Genomic DNA, 26,937 nt, shown 5'->3' with positions numbered 1-26,937 from the left:
GTTGCCTAGTTAGTCATTGTGACTTAACTTGAACATCCAGGTCTGTGGATTAATTAGTGATGCTGCCAGAATGCTAAAGTTCATATTTAATCAACTGCTGCTGACAAAGCCACTGGTAATTGAGTCACTCTATGCTGCTATTATGATGTGTAAATAAAAATCAGATTATGGTTACTTTTGCCTCCTATGAGGTTAGCCTGAGATCTGTAAAGAGAATGAAATTGTTTATTGTAGTGAAGATGGAGATGGATTTTGGCATTATACCCAACCTAGCCTCAGCTGCTGAAAGTAAACTCTCATGAGTTATTTTCCACCCTAAGAATCATGGACACTCTTATCCATGGCAGAATATTACCTACCTCTATTCTCTGAATGCCATTTTGGTGGAGCTCTGTTAGCTCTGGAGCTCCAGACGGCTGATTTAAGTACCTATGCATAATAGTGCTTTGCTTAAGGTAGAAATCCCCAACAGAACAATGATAAACTATGTCAAAGTGAGATTTAATATTGAAGTTTTTAATAGTCCAAACAGGGTGATTTCTGTGCTTTCTTCCATATAAACTCACATGAGTGAGATCCTGGAAATCATTGGGAAGAGTTTTGTATGCCTAGTAGTAGTAGTCTAGGTAGGATTTCTCACAGTTTGTTACTTCTGGCATGAAACTGAGAATTTCAGCAACGTTCTCAAGAGTTCATACTAGTTTTAAACATATATTTACATGTAAAATATGCACCTGTGATAGATGGAAGCACAAATAGTTTTCAAAAAGTATTGAGAGGGAAGATTTCAGTAAGGCATATTTCTCAAAAAATAAAATTCTGACAAAACATTTAGCTGTGAAAAACTGGAGCCCAACTCCTTCCTCCCTTTCCCTATGTGTTATACAAAGTCATTGCACGGTTAGGCATGATCGCTTGAGGTTTGCTGTATAGATGTCATGATTTATTTTTAGAAGCATAGAATATGTAGTCTGACAAATCATGTTATGATTTATATTTAGAAGCATAGGATAAGTAGTCTGACAAATCATGTTATGATTTATTTTTAGAAGCATAGAGTAAGTAGTCTGACAAATCACACTTGACTTATTTTTATGTTATATAGTGTCTAAGCATACTGGCTGTCACATAATGTAAACCAGAAAGTTTTCCCTTTGTATTAGGGAGTTTGCAAGTACTCAGGGGACACAGTCTCAAGCTGCGCCAGGGGAGGTTTAGACTCGAGGTGAGGAGAAAGTTCTTCACCGAGCGAGTCATTCGTCATTGGAATGTGCTGCCCAGGGAGGTGGTGGAGTCACCATCCCTGGAGGTGTTCAAGAGGGGATTGGACGTGGCACTTGGTGCCATGGTCTAGTCATGGGGTCTGTGTTGATAGGTTGGACTCAATGATCCTCAAGGTCTCTTCCAACCTTAGTTATACTGTGATACTGTGCTTTCAGTTGCTACTAACAAGAAAATAGAATAAACACTAAGGAAGAATGGTGTTTGAAGAAAACATCTACCTTCAGTAAGCTTATTAGGAGAGAAATAAAATATTGCAAGTTTGATAAAATCTTTGTGCTAAATTTCGTATGTGGCACTGCCAGCTATGGATTCTTTAAAACTCCACACAAAATCAGTGCTGGTTTGTGCAAAAAGTGGTGGATATACCTGTATTTGCCTTGTCAGCGGTACTCAGTCTTATTTAGCAAGTACTTAATGTAGGACCCAAAGAACATATTTGCTCTCCTTTTTTTGTTTCTGTGTTAATTCAAAAAAGTGTTTTGTTGTAACAGTAGACAAGGTAGTAAATCTGTGTTTCTTCATGGAAATGTACCACGATTGACTTGTCTTTCAGATCTGTTAAAGCATTTTTTGAGTTTCAAAGATAATCTAGGGGATGGAGATTTTATGACTCTATTAAAATTTATCCATTTATGATTTTATATTTTTTTTAGTTACTGAATCTTGCAGGTAATAGGGTTTGAACTATGTAAGAGTAAGTGTTCATTGTTCATAGTTGTCAGTGGAACTATGCTGTCACTCAGTGTGGGTCAGTCAAGGTCTTGTATATGCAAGTCTTTTGAAGTAATTTGCAATAAGCAAAGAGAGACCTGTATAGCTCTACAGCTTTTTATACCAAAGGGATAATAGTGCAATTAAGACAGTTAAAAGAGTAAGAATAATTGAGCAGTTAATTGCAAGAGGGATAAGGACAAACTTCTGATTTTAAATGAGGTAGCAACAGTTGGGTATGTAACTCTACAAAATTTGTGGTGAGAAAAGGACAAACAGAAAGATTTTGGGACTAGTTGAGGGCAGTCCAGCTGTGAAATGGTGCAGGGTCACAATGGCTGTTCCACCACCAGAATTTATGGCCATCAGTATTACCCTTCCACAAATATTCTCAACAGCTTTGAACCAGCAAAGTGATCTTATATCCACATAGAGATTTGGTTTACATACTTGTGATGGTTACTGTAAGGTAGCATGTTGTCTGATACCCTTGATCAAGCAGAATGTCCCAATTCCACTTCTGTAAAAAAAATAAATCTGTATGGCTACCAATGGAGTAGTTGGCTCAGATTTATGTTACTCCTCTAATGAGAATTTGTAATGTTTGTTCCTATTTCTGCAGTGACTGAATAGGGTAAAGCATGCTGAAAGCAGTTAGGAAAGCTACACAAAATATACGAAAGTGCAGTAATCAGAGTAGCTTGCCTTTAAGTTGGACTGAATATAGAAGCTTTTGTCCTCAACCCTTGAAAAGCAGCATTAGGTGATACTGTTGGGTTCATAGGTAACACTATTGGGTCCAAAGTTTATTCCATATGGTGTTAAAGATGTTATTAAATTAGGTTAGAACAAACACAGCTGCTCTTTCTATAACCTGTTTTATTGAGAAAATAAAATGTTGGTCAGTCCCTGAAGGCCATATGGTCCTTTGAGAAAGATTTTTGTGACCCTTCTACAAAAACAGCATGAAAGATAATATGCAAAGAGTCTGTAATTTGAAAACTCATTCCAAAGAAATGAGGCCAGTGAAGTGTTTAGAGGTCTTCTGTGGAGATTTAAGAATAATTATTTATTTAATTCTCATAAAGCCTATTCAGCTTGATCAGAAAACTGTACTACAAAGAGAGTAATCTGTCAGATTTATTACTACTGATATGTAGCATCTCTGTAATGGCTGTCACTGTGAAGTGACGATTAGAAGGCTGGTAAATAAATAACAAAAATGAAATGCTGTTTCGTGATAACAGCAATTTTATCTTGTGGTTTTGTGTACAAGGTTTTCATGACAAATCATTAATTTGACATCTTATGTTTAAAAGCTAGTATGGAATGTGATTTATAGTTACCTTATACAGTACTGGACGTGGTACTGACATGACCCATTGGTAGCTGAGTAGCAGTTTCGAACTGGAAGTTGCAGGAAGTGCTCTTTCTAGTGTTTCTATTTTAGTGTTGTTTTACTCTTTGTTGTCTTGCAAAACAAGGCAAGTGACAGAAATTAACTCAATCACATGAAGTTATTCCCTAACACAAATGTTAGAGTTGAGATATCCTTTTCCTTTTGACATCATATTGTCTCTGTGTAACTTGGCAGTTCTGTGTATTTAAAGTCACAAGATTGACCTGTGTCATTTAACAGGCCTGTAAATATTTTTTTAAAATCTCAAAAGCATAGTGTTTGTTTTTAATAAAAGTCTGCTTCTAAAATTTTGACTAGTCTTCAGTTATTAATATTTAATATAGAATCCAAAGCAAATGAAAGTTTTCACAAGCAAGAGGAATACTTCTTCAGAGGCAGAAGCAGTAGCCTGTGTGATGTGATGTTTTGTAAAAGCTTCAAATCTGCCTGGGGGCAAGAAGCTCCAACAGTGTTTAACAGAAGGGTTTTTTTTCCCATCTAAATATAGGAACCAATTCCTCTTTTCCGCCTCAAAGGGGAAAACTCACATAGTCCTTTAAACAGTATCCAGTGCTGAGAGGTAGTCAAGGACTGTGCAGACATGTGGGTTTGACCAGCCTACTCTCCTATTTTGAGCCTGGTTAAGGTCATAGGGAGTGCAGCGTGGAAGGCTTTTATATGAAGCTATGTTTATCTGTAGTCTGTCTCAGTCTGTGAGACTATCTTGTAACTTGTACATTACACATGAAAGGGAGAGCAGTGAATAATGACTGAAGAGCAGGAGATGGATGTAAAACATTGGACTGTCCTTGGTCAGCCTCTGAGGAGTGCTGTTCAGTACTTATGAATCATTGTCAACCTTCATTTGTGTGCTGTTCAGTGCCTTAGGAGAACTTGTTTTAAAAAGGGAAAAAATGAATAAATAATCACTCACTTGTCTTTTACTCCCTGGCAGTTATTAAAAAACAATGTATGAGAGAATGAACCAGCCCTATCGGTTTCCTAGTGTGTGATTCAGCTTTCTAAAAGGATTGCTTGCTCTCTCCAAGAAGCAGTGAGAGGTTCTATTTTTATGTCTAGTTTAATGTTGCTATCATATTTTATTTCTTCTGCTTTTTAAAGGTTAACCTTCCTTCAAAGCAGTGCAGGTTTACCCAGCAGTGTAAGCCAACTCTGCTGCAAGCATAGCTGTAGGGATTATGAAATGTTGAAGACAAACTAAATACTGTAGGCATTTTAACTCTTTCTAGAGGAAAGGACAGTCACATGGTTGATTCAGTTACTGCTACCCATTCTTCAACAGAGATCTGTTTCATGTCATTCTAGTTACTTCTGTTACCTTTTTTTTTTTTTTTTTGTCCCTTCATATTTTCAGTAATGCAACAAAGGATGTGTGGTTCTTAGGGCTTTTCTGAAACAATTGCCGTTTCTGAAAGCCTTCTTTAGGCAGGATGGTTAATGGAAGAGCTCTGTGGTCCCCCAATTATCATCAGCTAAAAGTTTGGCCATTTTTAAGGACTTCTCTGATCCAATAAATAGGACAAAAGCATTAATCATGAGTTCTAGTAGACATAAACAAATATCCACCTTCTCTGACAGTAGGACATAGACAAATATTAGTGGAATTTTCTGTTGCAGCTAAAGCTTGCAGCAAGCTTTTCACTTAAATAGGTGGAAAGGCTCATTTGAAGACAGTGTTTCTTGGGCTCTTTATTGATTTCTCATTTGAAGATTCAAATGTATCAAGTTTCAGCTCAGGGAACTAAGAAAGAGTATGTGGAAGGGGAGACAGGACTTTGTAACTATACATTTAACTAAAAAATCTGTAGACTTTGTATTTTCTACCATGCAACAAATTAACAACTACTGATTCATATACCAAATAAAGATTAAACACAACAAATTTTTGGCATGTGGAAAATAATGAGAGCAAAATCCACCTCCCTTTTCACCCTCCCCCCTCCAAAAAGGAGTGAAAATAGTGGAACATAATGACACCACTATTTTTTTTTTTCCTTTGCTCTTACCTTTCTGTTTTCTGTCACTTTCTAGTGAGGGTACTTTTCTATGAGCTGGGTAGATGTTCAGGAAAAGGAGGAATACGATTTTACTGTCAGAAATGGAGTAATTAAAAATAGATGTCAGAATGAGAGACAAATCACTTCATATTAACTATACAGTTTCTTGCTTATAGTTTCTTCACAAAGTGAGGGATTTGTATCTTTGCTAAAAGGAAGAGTTATATTGCAGTAAAGACACATGAGCTGAGAACCACTGACTGACATTAGAAGTACTGTTATTTATATCCTTGTGCAGTATAAATATATTCACTAGTCCATAATGCTGTGAGTTACTACCTTCCTAGGAAATCAAACCACTTAGTAGTACTGTCTCTGTGTGTTTATTGTAGTAATTGAATTAAGATTCACTGATGTCTGGTTTGGTGAGCTGGTGCAGGAACCCCTTCTATTCTGTTGTTTCCTGCGTTGCAAAGAGTTACTCAAGGATTTTCTGACATTTTTTTTTCACCTCATATTAGCCAATTGATTGCAGTGAGGTTACAGTGGCTGTACAGAAAGCAAAATCTGACCCATCCAAACTAGCAGATGAAAGGAAGTGCTTTGCACTCAGACATGGAAGCCAGTTGGCAAAACTGCATTAGTTATTTTTCCTGAGTACTTCAGGAAAAACATAATTTCCCATGGAAAATCAATGTGCTAAAAATTAGTGGGGAGGGGAATAATAATAATAATTTTTTACAAGTTTAAGGAGAGTGATAAGTGACTATGACTGAAGGTACCACACATTCTTGTTTCTCTCCTGGAAGATCTCTAAGGACAGTTGAGTAAAATATATGTCTTGTCTTTAAATATAGCCAGTACAGCTGGCCCTTAGGCTATGCCTTGAATATGACAGTCCTTTATAAGAATACTATTACTAGAGTTAAATATACTGCCATGCTTTTCATCGCTTCATACTGCAGCATAAGACCAGGAGACAAGAAAGCAGGCTTTAATAAACGTTTTGATGCTGCTGTCTTGTAACCTCAATCATCTCCTTTTGTTTGCTTACAGAATGTGTAGGCTTTGCTACTGCACATTTTCTGTTCCATCAATGCAAATCAGATTTGTCAGAGCAAAACTGTTCTGTGAGCAGTGGGGAGGAAAAAAAATGAATAAAATTCTGCATTTGTAATCTTTTGTTTTCTCTTTTAAAAATGACTGCTGTGAAGTTGGTTGGCTGATAAAGTTTAAAAAAAAAAAATAATAAAAATAGAAGGACTTGGTTTTGGCAGTAATAGCTTGTTTTTGTAAACAAGTGACCTAAATTGAAGGAGGAATTATGATGGGAAAAAGGAAGAGAACCAAAAGGCTTGAAAACACAGCACAGGACAGTCCCCACCAGATGGTATTTTTAATAAATGTATCAAGCGGATATAAAAGATGATAATGAACATTCTCAAAACAGGGAGTGGCACAGCCCCTTAGAGAGAAGAAACAGTATAGTACCTTCTGCACACTGCAATTAGTTAGAATCACTTTCTAATTAACCATTGTAGGGAAGACCAAAAAATTCTATTAACAGCACGCTAAGACAGTTGCTGTGCGGTTGTTAAGGAGTTTGACTAATCAGGCTAAGGTCTTCTTACGATGTCACAGATTAGTGCAAAAATCTAAATGTGAGGAGGAGTGGGATGATGCTCAGAGGGCATGCAGGTAAAATGGATGAAATGAGCTGTACTGTGTTAAATCAGTGCTTACATAGCTTAGAGGGTGTCCAGAATATGCTATAGAGCCTCATTTACTTGATTTTTAAACCAAGATTTCAGTAGCATTCTCTTCCTACAGAAAGCAGTAATAAATAGAAGGCACTTTAAAGCCTATATAAAATGCATACTCAAAGAAATTCCCTTATTACCAGGGAAGAGAAGAAGAAATGGAAGCCAAGGCAAATTTTATTCTGCTGCCAGTATTCTTCGTTTGCATTGTTAGTCTTTCCCTTGCTCAGATTGTTCCCAGTGAAGTACTTTTAATGTCTACCACCTGCTCCCCCCTAAGAATCTGGGAATTTCTTAGTGTCTTTTTTTCAGAAATAGAGAATCAAGGCATTTCTAGAATAATAATATGATGGTCTTAGTAATATTTTTTATGAGAAAACAGGATGGTAGTACATTTGATAGTGCAGTAGATTTTTCAGAAACTGCTGTTTTCCGTTGCCTTGGGTTATTAGTTGGCAACAAGCTTGCACTTTTTTCCCCCTTGTGTCTTTTATTATGTTTCAGTTGGTTGGTGGCTTTCTTAAGCTTATGCTCCTGACACCACTGGCACACTTGAAACACAGAATCCTAGCTGTGAATACAATGTTACTTCTTTTTTAAGGTGCTGGAGACACTTACAGTTAGTTTTGAAATTTCACATGCTTACATTTAGTCTATTTTCAGACATTGTAGTATTTTAAATACACACTTCACCCACAACAATTAAAAGTGCTAAAGTTATTAATGTGCAATAGCCTTCAAGTGGTACATTTGTATCTGTACTGTTTATCATTTATTTTCTTGTGAAAATTAAAATAGTATTGGTTTTAAGTCTTCTGTATTTCTGATTCTTTTATTCAGTTCTTGTTCTTGCTTGTTGTTCTTTTCCTGATTTAAAAAAAAAAAAAAAAAAAGTGTGGAATTAGGTAGTGTGAATTTGGAAATTTTGTTGAGCGTTGTCTTGAGTAACTTTTATTTCTTCCATTCTCTTTTAAATTGCATTACCACAGAGATTGGTTGTCCTTTATCAGAGGCCGACATACAGAGGGTTTTTTTTCAGTACAGCCTGTGCTGAAAGATTTTTTTGTCGTTGAGATAAAACAGTAAATGCTTTTAACATTGTGGCAGTTTGGGCTGGGTGCCTCCTGCTGCTGCCCTACAGGGTGCGCCTCTGGTGCCCCAGGTGTGCAGCCCAGTGGGTGGACACAGGAAGCTGCATATTGCATACCCATAATGTCCTGCTCCCTATATATCCATCTGCAAGGTCTCACACTTCCTCTTTCTTCCCTTGCTGCTCCCGTGGGAGATGCTCCCTATCTGGTAATGGAAGAGGAGTTATCTCAAGGCCTCTTAGGCCTGGATATGCCTAATGCCAAGAGGAGAACAGGGAAGGGCAATCTCAGATCTGGCCAGCTGAGATTAGCCTAACAGTGGAGGGGGGGAAGAAACAGCCCTGGGGTTTTGGGTGTACTCTCAGGTAGGGAGAAGGGGAGTGCTGGGATGTTTCTGGGTATGCTTGGGATCTTCCTTTGTCACTATGCTTGTGGTTCTCTCTAAAACACTCACTGCTTTTCCATTTAAACTTTCTGTCACTTCTGTAATCCATTTGTTTGAGTCTCATTTTTCTGCCCCGGTGGGAGGCAAGGGAGGATCTGCCTTCAAACTGGGACAAACATTTGAAAAAAAGGGCTCAACAGCAACCTTGACTTTTAGATGTTTAGAGAGCATAATTTTTCAGCCTGGTTAATATTAATGTTTTTCTGATTGAGAACGAGAATCTCTAGAGAGAGTTTGAGAAGTTGAAGAGTCTGGCTAAAATCTGAGCTGTTGAGGCAAGTGCTGGACCTGACAAGGGCATCTTAAATAGCTTTTTTTAATGTTCATCTGTCATTCCTTCCTGGAATGTGAGGATCAAAATGCTTGGGGTTTTCTCTGAATTAGAGGCAGAAAGAAAGTGACATACTTGATTAAATATTAACATAGGAAAATAACAGATAATTCCAAAAAAATAAGTGTTGAAACACTTGAGTAACAGTACTGGAAGAGTCCTGTATGCACAAGAAAATACGCCTCCTTACAGTGTGCTCCTAAAGGAGCTGCTGTTGTCTTGATCTTTGATGAAATTGCTGAAATAATGTCAAAGTTTAGGTGTGTTATGAATTCTGTTGTTTTTAAGGTTATGGGGAAACTACTTATCATTGGATTTAATTTAGATTAAGTTAGACTAAGTAAATACAAGAAGAGCACTCCTCTCCTTGGAAAGTCTTCTGGGAACCAATGCTACAGTTACATCTTTTGCTAAAGAGTAACAACACCACCACTACACTTTTATTGCCAAGTATGTAATGTTGCACTGCTTCTAAAAACACATAGTAAAGGGTTATAGTATCATTTATCTACTTTGGTTTCAAAGAGCAGTAGTCCAAGCTAGTACCTTCCCTTTTGGATGTACCTACCGGGGAGGAGGAGCAACTGAAAGTAGATGATGCAGAAATGTGGCCCATGGTGTTGGATGTGTACAGTGATAGTAAGAAATGTTGTAGAGGTGAAAGAAAGAGTTCATTGTAGATATCGTAGCACAAGACTTAGCACTTGCCTGAGTTGTAATCTTGCCTTTTGTTTTATTTTTCTTTTAATTGAAACTTCCTTCCTCTTGTCTTGACTTTCCCGAGGAATGCTATTACTAGTCTGAAAATTCAGTGAGTTTCCTAACTTTCTCCTTTACTCTGTAGTACTCAAATAACTGTATATAAGATGAATGAAAGAAGGCAGATCTGATATTCTGTAGTAATACCTTTGACTTTCTTTAGCATAGCAGGCTACCGCATGCTGGCATTTTTTTATGGCTGCATGTAGGGTAGCAAAAAGAATTATCCAGATCTCGGATGAAAATAATGGGAGGCGTGCAGAGAAGGAGAAGTAGTATGGATCATTCCCTCACTGTCCCCTGGAGGAAAGCCATTATCCTGTGTTTTGGGCTTCCTTTTTCAAGGAAATGGGTTCCAATTAGTTTTATTCTTTTGCTATTGGGATATTATAATTTCCTTTTTTGTGGCATTCAATCTTACCTTTTTCCTGACTCTTGAATGCAAAATACTTCTGTGCTTGTTGTTCCGTTTTGTCTGGCAGACCTATTGGTCTCTCCTTCCCTCTTGTAGTCCCATGTTGTATTGAAAGATTTTGTAAACATTGAAAAGCATTTTTATTTTCTAAATTCTTGAGTGCAGTTTCCTATCACTGTCAGAGCTATGAACAGGTGCATGATGAGTCTCCTGAGTTGTAAGACTTCAAGCCTTTGAGGACCGAGTCCTGCCTTCCTACGGTGCTTTGAACTATCTCCCAGTATTTTTCTCCCCTGCTCCCCACTGCCCCCTTTTCTTTCTTTCTTTTTTATTTTTTTAAGTGGGGGTGGTGGTGGGGAGGGAATTTTCATCATGAGGACAGAATAAACTGTTTGAAAATTTCCTGAGTGTTGCTGGTCAAGATTATTTTTTTCCCAATGGTATTATAAGAGTGCTTTCATATCACCGAGACAAGTCTCTCTGCTAATTTACTGAGCTATTTTTGAATCAATGCTATACAAATTATCTGTGTCACTTGATTGTGCTTCATAGTTCGTGTTAAATAAGAGTTAGATTTCCTCATGGTCATCATACTTTCATCCTTTTCTTTTTCTTTGTCCCATTTCTTTGACAGAAATAAAGACCATTGACACCCAAACCGTTTTCTGACTGCATGTCTCTCGTCTTTGTGTTTTTAATTCACAGTTCCCACTGAAAATGTTGCAACAATTGCCGAGTGTGCCAGTGTGATTGAGGGTGTAAGTCGCAGTCGCAATGCCCTGTTGAATGGAGACATAAAAAACTACGACTGGGACTCTGGGTACACATGCCACCAGCTCGGGAGCGGAGCTATTGTAGTACAGCTAGCGCAGCCCTACATGATTGGATCAATACGGTAAGAGGGTTTATTTTTCTCTAAATTAAGTGCAACAATGAAGCTTTTACTGAGCTCAGTTACTCTGTTTAGAATATATGGCATGTGGAAATGACAGTAACTAAAGGTCTAATTTAATAATTGTCATTTGGCTTCTTCTGTATAACAGGCGTGTTAAAAATTTGAATGTGTGAATTATGTGTTGAGATCAGCAGCACAATTCCAGAAAATATTACATTTCAGAGGCATAATAATAGTAGAAGTCAAATTGTAAGATTAGACATATGTGCTTATATTAAAGTAAAAATTTAATTGCAGCCTCACTTCAAATAGGGTGTAGTTCCTCATATCCAGCTCATTGTGGAAACATTTAGTGAAGAAAGCCATCATCTCAAGCCAGCCAGGTTTCATTTTCACTCTACAGTTAGTATCAGTTCTAACTTGAACATCGAGTGTATATTAAGGGTACAATAATTTGAATACTGCTTTACAGTCTTTGGGTTAATGAACGTGTTTAGATCTCAATTGAAGTTCATTGTGCTGTTTGTGCAGTGAATATCTGAATGCATACAAAGAATACGTTTCTGGCTAATGTAATAACTTTGGAGATCATGATTGTTTGCAGTCAAAAGCGAAAATATTCTTGCCAGCTTCAGACTCTCTGACTGTAAATGATTTTTATGTCCTAAAATCAGATATACAAAACATCATCCCAACGGCTTCCCGTTCTCTGTAAATTTAGAGTATGTTGTCATGGACTTAATGACAAAAAAAAAAAAAAAAAGAGGTTTCTGAAATTGGAGTACCAGTAAGCAAAGGTTGAAACCCAACATGAGGTAGTGGCTTGCCACAGAGACCATGTACATCTGTGTGTATTGCTGGGAACTAGGTCAGTGCCTTACTCTTGTTGGAGTTGCCTCTTCAAACTGACTGATGCGCAAGTGAGACTTGAAATTTCTTTCATAAGTGCTGGTTTCTGGTTCCTGTTTTGGCTTGTGGCATTGTTATGGTGGTTATAAAACTTTGAAGATGGAGTTTAAAATCAGATATTCAGGCAAATCTCTAACCTAACCAACGTACTGTGTTGTATGTATATTAGCTATAGATGTTATATGTAATGTTATTCCATCATTGTTCTCACTGTGTGAAACAAATTGAGTATAACTGGCAGATTTCCACACAGTATTTTATGCTTTTGAGCTTGGTGGTTTTAATGTTCAATTAAGAAGTGCATCTCAAGTAGAAAACTAAGAAGACACAGTACTCCAAGGTAATTGAAAATATAATTACATCATTTTCATGCCACTTTAAACTTAAATTTAAGGAGCAGAAGAAGCTTTAGGCACATAAAGGAGTAAGAGAAGAATATATTAACTAAGATGCATAGTTCCTCATTTCATAGTCTCTGTATTCCTGTCTTGCTATTTTCTGCTATCTTTCAATTGGTGAATCATGCCAACTTGTCAAATCAGTGCAAACCCCCTATTTTCCTGTACTAAATAGTATGCTAGTGTTTATTGTTTAGCAGGAGATTTTTAATAAGTCTCATTATCAAATAATATGTTAGATGCCAAGAAATGGTAATTGTATAATTAGCAAGAATGTAGAACAAATTTTTACCAAACAAACACCAAGCATTACATAATTTAGAACTAATAAGCATTTGATAATTCATGTGGCATTGCATTGCACAGATAGAGGGTCAGAATCTTGTCTTTCCTATATGTGTACTACAAACAAAATTCATAAAATAGTTTGGGTTGGAAGGGATCTTGAAAAGATGAATAGCTTGCCTTAAAAAACAATAATAATGATCATCATGTAGGGTATCTTCTAACAGAGGAGACCACCTGCATTGCCTAGAGACAGAAATGCTAGCATTGTGTCATCTTTTTCTTTTTGCATTCTGCCCAGAAGAACAATTCTTTTGGGTTGTAGCCATATTTGTTGCAAACCATAGACAGACAACAAAATGATGCCGCTTCAAGTGGGGAAGTGAGGGTTCAGTGTGTGGCAGCTACAAATTTGTCAAGGCTCTGTAACAGTTCCTGTGTTGTACAACACTAAAGATAGTGACAAAGGATTCTTTATTTAGCACCAGGTAACCTGAGATTTGTACAGAAATCAAATTACAAATAAACATAGATTAGAGCAAAAAGTTTTAATATTTTATCTTAGTGAAAGCCAGAGAATTTTTGAACAGAGTATTTCCACAACTGATTGAACTGTATTTATTGCCTGTTCTCTTGCTGTTTGCTTGCTTGAAAACTCCCTTGATCTCACCCTCCCACCAAATAGAAAAAAATTTCCAGGAGCGTTTTCTTCAGGCTGGCTGTACACCGTGACTGCAAAATAACATCAATTGTGCTGCCCCCAGGAAATGAGTCATTAGACCTGTGGGTTTGGATTCTAAATGAATAATTAGGAATTAAAGTACATATCTTTTAAGTTCATAGTCATGAATGTGTCATTACATATATTTGTATCAGAAAGAGTAAATATATGAGCTTTTGAAAAAAGGGTAGTAGCTGCCTTTAGTCTACAGAAATTGGAATACCACTGGAGAGAGACTCTAAGACAGAACATGTTACCATGGCAACTAAATTCTGGGTAAGAAAAGCAGAACTCTTGGTGCTTGAATAGACATTAGAAATGCATAGAGAGCTTAATGTTACAGGAGACTATCTTGTATGCATACTTTCTGCAAAAGTCATCACATTGTCTTGGAATTTTAGAACCACTCAAGTTGGAAGGGACTTGAGGAAGACATCTAGCCCAGCCTGTTCCTCAAAAGAGGGTTTGCTATCGAGAAAGATCTTCCTACCCATGACTTTATACATTCAGGTCTTGAAGAGCTCCAAGGAAGAAATTTGCATGACCTCTCTGGTTAGCCTGTTCCAATGTTTAATCATCCTCACAGTACACTACTTTATTATTGGATTCTGTTTGTTTGTTTCCATGCAGTTGCTGGTTTTCTATGCCTTCAGCCCATCTAGAATGTCCTGGTTCAACTTTTGACTGTTGACTTTTGTTTTTCCTATTATATACCTCAGTAAAGAGTCTGGCTCAGTTTCTTCTCAGGTACTGAAAAATGCTGTTAGGTTTCTTTCTCCCTGACCTCAAGCCTTCTTAGGCTAAATAAGCCAATTTCCTTGGTCTCTTGCACAGTGTACTCCAACATTGTGATCATCTTGATGGCCCTCTGGTGTCCATGCTCGGATTTATAAATGTATTTGTGTCAAAAATGCAATGTGGTATGCCAGGTGTGATCTAACAGGCATCAAGTAAAGTAGAATAATCAGATTTTACTTGTTCTGCTGGCTCAGTTCCCATTGCTCCCTGTGCTGCTAGCCTTCACACATGCAACTAATGGCATCTTCCATTTAACTGATTTCCTGTGTCCTTTTTAGCACAACCAGTCAGTTTGTAGCATTTACTGCCACAGAGGACTAGTCTGTATGAGGAACAGGATTTTGCCTTTGAACTTGTTGAATTTCATTAGATTCTTTTTTACCTGGGTCCTTAGTCTTCTCAGTGGCTGGCAAACAGTACTCCTGAATGGCAACCATACTCTTGAGTGTAGTGATAGCACTGTACAGTTTGCTGTCATCTCTATGCTTGATGAGGACTCATTCCATCTTCTTGCCCAGGGTGTCAATAAACAGGATAGATCTCAGAACAGACTGGAGAAATTCATCTTGCATCCAGTCTCCAGGTGGATGAATAACTGTTAACCACATGCTGTTGAACTAAACAATCTAGCTAATTTTTAGCCATATTGTAGTCTACCCGTTTGAAGTAACATCTCACCTTGGATGGAGAGAAACCATGTTGAAACCTTATTAATGTTAAATACTTCTTTAGGAATTTGTATATAAACTTAGAGCTCTTGACCTTCACATCATAATTTTATCCAAGCCCTGAAATAGATGTAAGGGCAGTCTGTACTTAGTAGTTTTCAATAGAAAAGACCTGGAAAGCATGAGAGTTGGACTGGATGACCTTTCAAGGTCCTTTCCACCTCTTACTATACTATTCTTTTATTTTACATTTTATTCAGATTATAGAAAGTAAAACTGTTTTTTTTTCCTTGAAGAGGTTTATTCTGTTATTAAGAATCATACTCGGAGTAGCTTACAAAATGGAATGTTGATAAATAGGAACAATTAGCAATGAAAATATTACAGAAACTTTTTCCACATTGTTGCCTGTCTGGACAGAAAATAACCATGCCAGTTTTCCTTTCCGAGAAGACCCTTACTCATGACAGAGAAACAGCTATATTTAATTAGCATCAGAAAGACAGCAGTTGCTGTGTTTAACATAGTAAAATAATTTAACTTTAAATGACTCAAACTAATATTGAAAAGACTACCATATCTAACTCTAACTTTTTCTGCACTTAACTGAAATAGAAATGTAATGCTATTATGCTACAGTTTTTAGCTGATAACTTCATGGTGTATGTTGGGTGGTTGTTTTGGTTTTTTAATTAATATTGGGGGGGAAAACCAACCAAACTAACAAAAAAAACCCCAACCAAAACCCCAAACAAACTGAATCTATTATAATCTATAGTGGAGTGAGACAGATATTTTTCTGTCTGATAGAGGTTTTCATGCTAAAGAGAAATATTTTGCATCTTGGAGAAGGTAAATTGACTACTTATACCAGTTAAATCTATTTGAAGCCTTTATTACTAATATAAATATGTAATAACAAATTGGTTTGATTTTCATAGTCAGGGTAATTCTTAAATTAACAAATTATACCATCTAGATTTAATGTGTTTTCTCTTTACTTATACTATCATCATACAAATCTCTTGAGCGTTTTAATGTGCCATACCACTTCTGCTTGTGAAGTTTGTCTGTCTTTGCTTCTCATTTTCTGTGCTTGCCTCATTTGAGAATGAAATCATAACTCAGAATAAACGGTCATAAAAGCACATACCAAATATGTAGGAATTGCATCTCCTTTGTAAGATGGCAAAGAAAGATTAATTTCCTGCAAGAGCACTACTGAAACATAAATGCCTGCAGAAAATGAAAGAAAGAAAACTGGAGGCGAAAACACAGAGACAATTGTATGAAAAGATTGCTTTCCTCAGCATTCAACAAGTGTCACTGCCTCACATTTTAATTTCTGTCTCTTGTGTTCCTGTTAGTATGCAAATGGTTTATGAACACAGTACTATCAGATGTTTATACTGTGTGTGATAATGACTGACATTCAAAATGCAGGTATCATCCTTTCAGGTTCATTGGCTGTTAGTGTTTGGTCTTCTGCTAACACCTTGAGTAAATGTAGTTGTGCAGCATTCTGAACTAAACAGTGGCAGGCTTTTCTGCAGACATCTAATAGTAGAGCAAGCAGATAGATCAGAGCATGACATTTACGGAAATACTGTTCAAAAAAGTACTACAACATCTTTTAACAGGCAGCCAATATAATCAATTTCCTACATCTGTAATAGGGAAGGGTTTTTTATATTTGAAAAGCTTTCATTTTGTAAAATGAGGCATTGTAAACATGATGCAGATAACAGTAGCGTATTAAATTATTAACAGTCTTAGACTTTTAGATACCCAGAGAAGTGGCATAAGAGAAATACGTTTAAATCTCATGATGTTGCAGGGAGTGAAGTAGATAAAGCTTCATTTAGCTTTTCCTTCTCAATCCTGAGGGCAAGATTTACTAACAAGAGCTTTTTATTCTTATGTGGGAAGTCCTAGGAAGCTGCATTTCTAATGACTGTAGTTCTGACTTCTTAAGTGGAATATTCTCCTTCCAGTCATTCAACCTTTATCTTAGGAAAACATAGCTTTGTTAAAAAACTTTAGCTTGGTAGCTTGCCTGGAATGTTTCAAAGACTATTGCACCTGGCCTAAAAAGTTACCCTGGTGCTTAGTGTGCACTGCTGAATATTCATATAATCACCTGAAAGTTTTCCATTACTTATCCAGAAAGGTGTCACATTAAGGGTAAGATGGCAAAGTCTGCCTGTCTTTCAATCCAGGACTGTTACTGGAACCATTTGGCAATAGTAACATTTGCCTGTCTTTTTTCAGTATCCCAATAAGGACTTGCACTGACACAGGTTCAGGAGGCTAAAACAATCAAATTGTTTAATTTATTAGAGTGAAAGATACAACAGATTTGGGATTACTGGTGATAAATGCACTGACTACAAAATTATCTCAGGATTGTTAAATCACATGCAGCATCTGACAAAGTTGGAGACACAAACCTTTGAAACAGCTTCAATATTGTAATTGTAATAGAAATGCAGCAAAAGTTAAGCTGGAGATTGAAGGTGCAATCCATACCAAGAAAGGTCATTTAGAATAATAGAATAGAATAATAAACCAGTTTGGAAGAGACCTTCATGATCATTGTGTCCAACCCATCAACCAATCCAACCCACCTAAATAACTAAACCATGTAACCAAGCATCCTATCAAGTCTCCTCCTGAACACCTCCAATGATGGCAACTCCACCACCTCCCCAGGCAGCCCATTCCAATGGACAATCACTCTTTCTGTGTAGAACTTCTTTCTAACATCCAGTCTAAACCTCCCCTGGTGCAGCCTGAGACTGTGTCCTCTTGTTCTGGTACTGGCTGCCTGGGAGAAGAGAACAACCTTCGCCTGTCTACAACCTCCCTTCAGGTAGTTGTAGAGAGCAATAAGGTCACCCCTGAGTCTCCTCTTCTCCAGGCTAAGCAACCCCAGCTCCCTCAGTCTCTCCTCATAAGGCTTGTGTACCAAACCTCTCACCATCTTCATTGCCCTTCTGTGGACATGTTCCAGGAAGTCAACATCCTTCCTGAACTGAGGCGCCCAGAACTGGACACAGTACTCGAGGTGTGGCCTAACCAGTGCAGTGTACAGGGGCAGAATGACCTCCCTGCTCCTGCTGGCCACACTGTTCTTGATGCAGGCCAGGATGCCATTGGCCCTCTTGGCTGCCTGGGCACACTGCTGGCTCACGTTCAGCCTACCATCGACCAGTACCCCCAGGTCCCTGTTTTGGGTGGAGGAAAAGAAGCATGGCCCATTGACGGTCCTTGTCTCTGTCTTTCCCATCCGCTGCTGGTGCGTGTGCGCACCAAGAGATGTTCCTCTCATGGGTGTAATGCCCTAGCCCTGGATGCTTCTGACTTCTAGGTGATATGTAGCATGATTTTGGTGGAGGGTTGAGTAACATAGTCATGTGTTTACTCAGTTTGGCTCATTAGCGTACCAAGGGGTGCCAGCTTTGCCTAATGAACTTTCTTTTTAATATTAAAGGTCTACGCTCAGTCACTCTGACCTTCAAAATCTGTTTTGAAATTGCGTGTTCATCAGTTAGCAAAGGCAAGGCCATCTTAGTTCCACAAGACTCCTTCCTTCAGCTCTTTGACAGGCCAGCTTCATGGACTGTCATTTAACACAAACACCTACTGATTATAAATTACCCTGGCCCCAAAGCGTGCTAAATTAACTTGCCTTCCTGTACCATGGTAAGCTAGGCAGTAATCCACACAGAATAAGTTTTAAGTAGGTTCTTTCCTTAGTCTTCCTCCCCAGTGTCTCCTAAGAAAGTTATTGCAGGGAGTTGAAGAACTTACTTCATTCTCTTTCACCAGTCCCAAAGAAACACAAATTTACATTTAGTATTCATGATAAGTCACTTTGGGAAAGATTCTGTCAACTTTCATTCACTCATTATTTGGCTTGTAATGATTCTAAGCCATATGCTTTCTTTAAACCTATTTAATGTTGGCTAGGTTATCTTGGGAGAGATCAACTGCACAGATTCTTAAAAGGAACACATATGCCCTGTTAGGCTTTTGCTCTAAAGACCACTCAGTTGCATTTTAATTACAGTATTGTTAGTGGAAATTACAGTCACTAGTGTGCTTCTGATATTCAAGCTCTTGATCATAACTTTGAAAACATGGATCAAGGAAACAACAACTGAGCCTTCATGATGAAAAGGGTCCTATTGAAAAGTGTAATGAGCTAAGTTTTAATAGTCTTTTTAAAAGAAAACAAATTTATGTGTGCTTTTGCTTTTACTTCTTTATATCATTTACAAGACTTGGTTTAAATATAGTTGTTATATCAATTCAAGACCTGTGGATTATTACTAGTTACCAATTACTTTTTCTTTTCTTTTAACCAGAAATGGACTTCATTCAGTCTCTTCAATATTTGGAGACCCTCAAAGTATAGAAGAGCAGAGTGTGGAGGATCTGATAAAGCCAGGGAGAGGGGGGTTGGAGTTGAGTGATTTGAGTAGAATAAGGGTTAAGTCTTTCATGATGCCACAGGCAGCTATTTTTATTTTTTTACTAAGTCATCTCTGAGTTTTTAAATTTGCAAATAGACAGTATTAATATGTGCTAAAGAGCTTCTGTTTAAAGTGGTTTATTTTAGCTTCTTAAAGCTGTTTTTGATAGCTTCTTATTTTTTATAATACCAATGAGCTGGGTTCAGTTGAGAGCACCTAGGGAGTTTATTTTAAATCTCTTGTCTGGTGGACCAAATTTGATCCCTAAAAATAAAATAAATAATAATTTAAAAAAGGTTAATTAGTTTGTTTTGAAAAGAGGGTAATAGTACTACTTTTTAGGGCAAAGATACAGACATCTTAATAACCAAATTCTAAAGACAGTCTAGCTTCTGGTTGGGGCAGCACCTCTCTGTTCAGGATTCTATTTTCAGCAACTTGCTAGGTTATTTTCCTTCTCTAGCAGTGTTGGTTTTTTAAAATGTTAAAAGTGAGAACAATTTTTGTAGGTTTATTTCTCCCATAAGAGGTTGCAGCTGAAAGCAGGAAAGATTTTCTCCACCGAAAGATAGGAGTTTATAATACAAAACTTGAGCCACTCTTCTGAGTGGCAATTACAGAGAGAACTTGAAAGTCTGTAGTGTGGCACAAGTTGGTTTTGGGGTTTTTTTGGTGTCTCAGCTATTTCAACTGGCAATTAAAGGATCCTTACCTATTTTACTTTGGAAAATGTAGAACTGTGGAAGTTCTTCCTCACAGCTGGAGAAAGAACCCAGGATACCTGCATTACCTGGCTTTTGCTCTTCTTGATTCAGGTGGCCAAGAAGGCCAATGGCATCCTGGCCTGCATCAGGAATAGTGTGGCCAGCAGGAGCAGGAAAGTGTTTCTGCCCCTGTACTCAGCACTGGTTAGGCCACACCTTGAGTCCTGTGTCCAGTTCTGGGCCCCTCTGTTTAGGAAAGATGTTGAGTTGCTGGAACATGTCTAGAGAAGGGCAATGAGGCTGGGGAGAGGCCTCGAGCAGAAGCCCTATGAAGAGAGGCTGAGGGAGCTGGGGTTGTTTAGCCTGCAGAAGAGGAGGCTTGGGAGAGACCTTATTGCTGTCTACAACTACCTGAAAGGTGGTTGAAGCCAGGAGGGGATTGGTCTCTTTTCCCAGGCAACCAGCACCAGAACGAGGACATAGTCTCAAACTGCATCAGGGGAAGTTTAGGCTCGAGGTGAGGAGAAAGTTCTTCATAGAAAGAGTTGTTGGCCATTGGAATGTGCTGCCCCAGGAGGTGGTGGAGTCACCATCCCTGGAGGTGTTCAAAAAGGGCTTGGATGTGGCACTTGGTGCCGTGGTTTAGTAATCATGAGGTGTTGGGTGACATGTTGGACTTGATGATGTTTGAGGTCTTTTCCAACCTTATTAATTCTATGATTCTATATGGCTGTAGTTATTATCATTTAGGTCATCATTTCAGTTATAGTTATTTTGGATAGCTAGGTGTGCTTGAGTCTAGAAGATTTGTTTTCTTTTGTAACAAATAGATCTAAGCAGTAATCCTAGGAAGTGTTAACTTCATCAAGAAGCTGAGGATTAGGAGACAGCAGCAGTTTCTAATAGCCAATATATTGCAGTAGAGTATTTATTTTCCATTAGTATCTTGACTTCAAGAGTTCAGAGAATAAGAGCTTTAACAACAAGAGCTTTAAACAAACAAAAAAAGCAATCAAAATATAATTTCCCATGACAGACATAATGTGGATTGTTCCAGTTGAAATATTACCATTCAAAAGCTCTGGGTAGGTTGACAATAGAGCATTATTTCAGAGAATGGTAAAATCACAGAATCACACACAATCACAGAATATTAGGGGTTGGAAGGGACTTCAAAAGATGATCTAGTCCAACCTTCCTGCCAGAGCAGGATCACTGAGAGTAGGTCACACAGGAGGACATCCAGGTGGGTTTTGAATGTCTCCAGGGGAGACTGCACAACCTCTCTGAGCAGCCTGTTCCAGTGTTCTGTCGCCCTCACAGCGAAAAAGATTTTCCTTACATTTACATGGAACCTCCTGTGCTCCAGCTTGCACCCCTTGTCCCTTGTCCTATCATTGGATAGGCTCCATCCTCCTGACACTCATCTTTCATGGATTTATAAACATTAATGAGGTCACCTTTCAGCCTCCTCTTGCCCAAGGTGAAGAGACACAGCTCCCTCAGCCTTTCCTCATAAGGGAGATGTTCCACTCCGTCCATCATCATTGTGGCTCTGAGCTGAACTCTTTAAAGCAGTTCCCTGTCATTCTTGAACTGAAAGGCCCAGAACTGGACACAGTATTCCAAATGCAGCCTCACAAGGGTGGAGTAGAGGGAGAGGAGAACCTCTCTTGACCTAGTAACCGTGCCAGGATGCCGTTGGCCACAAGGGCACAGAGTGAGTTTGCATTCAGTCACCTCTAATTCAAATAGAAAAGGTTTTTTGAATGTTTATATCACATTTGCCATTAAGTTTATATGAAAACAGTAAGAAGAGCAGTCAGGTTTTCTAAATTGTACTCTGCTAATCAGTGAAGTGACATCAGATGAGTTTTGCATAAAATGTAGTAAAAAAGACATCTATTATTCAAAATACAGACAACATTGAACTGTTTCTAAACAATAAATTGCAGAAGAGTCTGCCTCTGTTCTGGCCAGTCTGCTGGCCCTTTAAGTTGTATAGTACCTTCTTGCCGTTTGTAAATGCTTCATTGGGAGAAAAAATTATGCTCCATACTGGTTCAGAAATACACTGGATAGAATGATATATTACTCTTTTTTTCCCCCTGAAGAAGTCATTCTGTGCTGGATATCTGTAAGTACATAGATCTCAATCTCATCCACTGAGGAGGAGGGGAGAATCAAGGTTCCTGGCTTTGCTTTAATTCAAATTAAAGAGGAGAAGAAATAGAGGAGATACATTTGCCAGATGTTTATTTTGGAGAATTACACAGTTAAGATAAATCACATCCCTGATGCTTTAAATATTCTCTTCTGAGAGACAATTATTGAAATGGAAGTCTCTTCAATACATCACTTAGTGTCCTTCCTGAGGAGCTGCATGTTTCATAGAATGAGTATGGAATAAATCCTTGAGTCCTTTATTTTCTTCTTTTTTCTTCTATCTTTTTAGCAGATTGGTCAACAATCCATTGCCTTTTTCCTCAGTAGTGATGAACCAGGACTGGAAACACCCACTTCCCTACTTGTTGGGGTTTTTTTTGTTGTTGTGGTGGCTTGTTGTGGGGTTTTTAAAATATTTTTGTTCTGTCTACAAAAAAAATAGTAAAGGGAGGACATAGTTAAGAAAACAGTGTAATTTTTTATTGTCACCAAAATATTTTTCTTTTTTTCTTTCCCCTTATTAACTGACCTGTCCAAATCCAAGTGTTGGGTGCTGCACTTTGGCCACAGCAACCTCATGCAGAGCTACAGGCTGGGATCAGAGTGGCTGGAGAGCTGCCAAACAGAAAGGGACCTGGGGGTGCTGATTGACAGCCGCTTAAAGATGAGCCAGCAGTGTGCCCAGGTGGCCAAGAAGGTCAATGGCATCCTGGCCTGCATCAAGAATAGTGTGGCCAGCAAGAGTAGGGAAGTCGTGCCCCTATACTCTGCACTGGTTAGGCTGCACCTCTGAGTACTGTGTCCAGTTCTGGGCCCCTCAGTTTAAGAAGGACATTGAGATACTTGAACATGTCCAAAGAAGGGCAACAAAGCTGGTGAGAGGCCTTGAGCACAAGCCCTATGAGTAGAGGCTGAGGGAGCTGGGGTTGTTTAGCCTGGAGAAGAGGAGGCTCAGGGGTGACCTCATTGCTCTCTCCAACTACCTGGAGGGTAGCTGTAGCCAGGAGGGAGTTGGTCTCTTCTCTCAAGCAACCAGCACCAGAACAAGAGGACACAGTCTCAAGCTGCACCAGGGAAAGTTTAGGCTCGAGGTGAGGAGAAAGTTCTTCACAGAGAGAGTCATTCACCATTGGAATGTGCTGCCCAGGGAGGTGGTGGAGTCACCGTCCCTGGAGGTGTTCAAGAGGGGATTGGACGTGGCACTTGGTGCCATGGTTTAGTCATGAGGTCAGTGGTGACAGGTTGGACTTGATGATCTTTGAGGTCTCTTCCAACCTTGGTGATTCTGTGAAATAGATGTTTGATTCAGGTTTAAAGCCAGCAATGCCACATGCCAAGTAAATTAGTCCATTCATTGACATTCAAATAAGGCTAAACTAATTGGATTAATGTAATAGGTGTATGCTAATAAAAATATTATAAGCCTGTAAGTCTATTACTGGCCTTAGAACAGTTAGAAATGCTGAGATTGTATGTTTATTTTACTTACTCCACAACTTCTTTGTACTTAGGTTGCTCCTTTGGGACTGTGATGATCGGAGCTACAGCTACTACATTGAGGTTTCAACGAATCAGCAGCAGTGGACTATGGTAGCTGATCGCACCAAAATTTCCTGCAAGTGAGTTCAATTTTTTCCACTTATTTGCACAGAGAACAGGATTCTCTGAAAAAAAATCCTTTTACTCAGTACTTCTACAGGTGACTTTTTGACTGTGAAAAGAATGATCATTAAGTAATATACAGATCACTAATTCTAGACCCTTGTAAATATCACTTTAGGAGGTAGCAATTTCTAGTGTGGCTGAATATCTAGACTTTCAAACCGGAACCAAATTCCTAGGAGCAGCATCAGTACTGGACCTTCCAATAACTAGTTTGATTCTTCATTCTTAGAAGCAGTCTGCCTACTGTGCCCTTGGTTTTGTGATCACTGAAAGGTAAAGTGCGTTTCTCTAAAGTTCATGTGTTTGTGGTGACCTTGGTGTCAAATCACCATGGCAGGAGAGGAAAGAGAGCATACTTGGTAAAGAATTTGCTTAATTGAATGCCTGTCTCACTGGAAAGGGATGGAGAGAGTTAAAGTAGGGGCCAAACCTTAAGAGATCAGACAGCTACCTAAGCTTGACCATGTCTCTTCAAAAGCAGAGTACCTGACTTACATGCAGTGACCACACTGCTTTTGAACAGGACCCTTCCATAGAAAAAAGCATGCCTCTTAAGAAGGCAAAGATCCCTGTATTCACCAGTTTGCCCTAACCAGGCTACAGTGTAATGGGGTGAAAGCAACAGGATACTTACATCTTTGTTCTCTGTTTTGCTGCACCCCTCTCACCTGGAAGAAGTGAAACAAATCTTTTACTAGTTGGTAACATTCTGCAACTGTGTTTTATCTCAGCCAAATCCTAATTTATTTAATTTTTTATGAATACTTAGACATCCCAACCCAAAAAGGACTAATCCTGCACTGGTATAAAAATTGCCATCACTTAAGCTTATGTGTCTTTGCTTAAAGAAAACAAGAAATAGATATGTCTTTGCATGGGACTATGGTTGCTTGTATTTGTCTAGAAGTATCTATCAGAGCAGCTGGCAACCAAGAATCGTTATACATTTCTGTGGGGCTCAAATAAAAATTCTTTCCAAAAAAATCATACTTCAAACTACATGTTTCTATTATAAATTTTAGAGATGTGAGTGCAGTCTAGGTGGTTGATGATGTCTTGAAATCCTAGAGCTGCCCTTTCTGGTATTTGTTCTGTGTTTAAGATACTGTAGTAGACTCCAGAAAAACAATTAACTCATTTTCCTATCCAGGATATGCTGTAGGAGCAAATGGAAGTAGATGGAGAATTTCTCAAGGGCTTGCACTTGAAGAGACAAAATGCTAGCAATGAGAAAATTTACTTTGTTAGTAATACCTTCTGTTCACTTTCTTGTCTTCAAAGACACATAGATAAGAGTTGTTTCCTTTCCTATTTGCTGTGTGGCATTCTGTCTACCAGATCTTTCAGGGGAATTACAGTCCTTTGTGGAAGTGATTAGTGGGCTGTCTCACGAGCATGAGGTCTCCAAATCATTTTGCTCATTCTCTGGCACAGGGGGTAGGATGATCCATAAAGGCAACAAGCAGACCTCAGTAAACATCTTTGATAATTAATAAATGGCAAGCAAAACAACGAGAAAGAAAATAAAATTGTATTCAAAAAGCTTATGTTAGCATTTGGCAGGCTACCAAAGCATGAACTTCCCTTTTAACCTAATAGTATGGTGATGTGGGTTGTTCTAATGACATTTTTAATGTAGTATTTTCTGTAAATTAATATCAATTCAATGTTCAAAGTCAGGGACTGGCAGGTTTCTTGTAAGTCCCTCCCACTTTTAAAAGGCTGAAGACAAAAACTAAGTGCCTAGTATCTTCACAGGGGATGCTTGCGTGCCTTCTTGAAGTGAGAGCCAATTAATGCATCCTGGTTGTGTAACTGTGAGTTTTCAGATGCTCTATGGAGGCTGGTTTTTTCCTTTTCCACATTAAGCTGTTTTTCTCTACACAGTATGACAGTAATGAAAAACAGTTGTGTTCCTTTCTGTTTTTTAAAATATTTATGATAAGTGGGCTAGAGTGTGTCAGTGTTGAGCAGTAGAGACTTGCACTTGTTAGAAGAATTTGCTGAAAGAGAGTCTGAAAGTCAAACAAAAAAGAGAAGATACCAAAGGCCAATAGGAGCCAGACCTCAGAGTTAATGACAGTTTTGATAAAATAGGCCCTGCAAAGACAAATAATGGAACAGGCTAACACAGTGCTTATCAACTCAGTATCATCCTTTCAAGTTCTCTTGTGTAGTTACTGTGAAATGGAGCTAATCTATGGGCAGTAAGCATGCCCTAATACTCTGACAGAACTTGGGAGACGATGAATGTTGTTTACTGATGGGCAGTTCTAAGGGAGTTGGTGTAAACCACCCATACGGCTGGTTTGAGACATTTTGCAATTTTCTTGTGGAGGGCATGACTTCATCTTCAGAAGGTTTATTACAAGATTGGAATACATCTTCCCTGGCCCTTCATCCCCCTCCCATTGTCTCACTAGACTCATTGTTTGTTATTCATAGCATACTGCTGTTATGATAAATGTTTACAAACTTTCAGGCTTAATCTCACATTTTCTTTGCTTATTATCTTTTTTATTATATAATAACTATTTCAGATCCTAAATTCTCAGCTCAGTTCCCATCAGTTGTTTTTTTGTGTGTAGGTTTTGTATGAATGTAATTAGTACTTCCATATGAAAAGCCCTTTGGGATGTGGATGCAAGATTAATTACCAAAATTTACTAACTGCCTTCTGATTTTTTCCAGAATAATTTCTAGCATTGGGATTTACTGCTCATGTTCAGTGTTTCATATTTCTATCGTGAGATGCACTGCGTGCATTTTCAGGTGCTGCTGTATTGCCTTTGATAATGTCACCGGTAAAGAACGCTTAGGGAGATCTAGGTCATGCACTGAACAGTTCTAAACCACTTTTCAGAGGTAGAGAAGCATGTTTTCCATGTTGTAGAAGAATTTCAAGTGAGAACATACTTCTGCTTCACACAGTATTAGTGGCAAACTCGGTTTTTTTTCTGGACATACTCTTACAGGACCAGCCATAGAGATAATGTGAAGTGTGTGAATACCTTTCCTTGTAACCACATGTGGAATG

The 26,937-nt window shown here is 38.4% G+C and overlaps 1 protein-coding gene across 3 annotated transcripts in view; it reads left to right on the top strand.

Moving 5' to 3' along the window:
* BTBD9 (BTB domain containing 9) overlaps nucleotides 1-26,937 on the top strand; it is a 142,942-nt gene that overhangs the window by 86,559 nt on the left and 29,446 nt on the right. For all 3 annotated transcript variants that reach the window (XM_068157500.1, XM_068157517.1, XM_068157508.1), the window contains exons 9-10: nucleotides 10,919-11,108; nucleotides 23,747-23,854. In XM_068157500.1, coding sequence (XP_068013601.1) covers nucleotides 10,919-11,108; nucleotides 23,747-23,854 — 298 coding nt within the window. The remainder of the gene's footprint in view (nucleotides 1-10,918; nucleotides 11,109-23,746; nucleotides 23,855-26,937) is intronic.

Source organism: Melanerpes formicivorus, unplaced genomic scaffold (genome assembly GCF_026170545.1).
Source record: "Melanerpes formicivorus ecotype bairdi unplaced genomic scaffold, bMelFor1.0.p_v2 SCAF_2, whole genome shotgun sequence".
NCBI classification, from domain to species: Eukaryota; Metazoa; Chordata; class Aves; order Piciformes; family Picidae; genus Melanerpes; species Melanerpes formicivorus.
The sequence above is the reverse complement of the archived record's forward strand: the minus strand, read 5'-3'. Positions and strand labels throughout refer to the sequence as shown.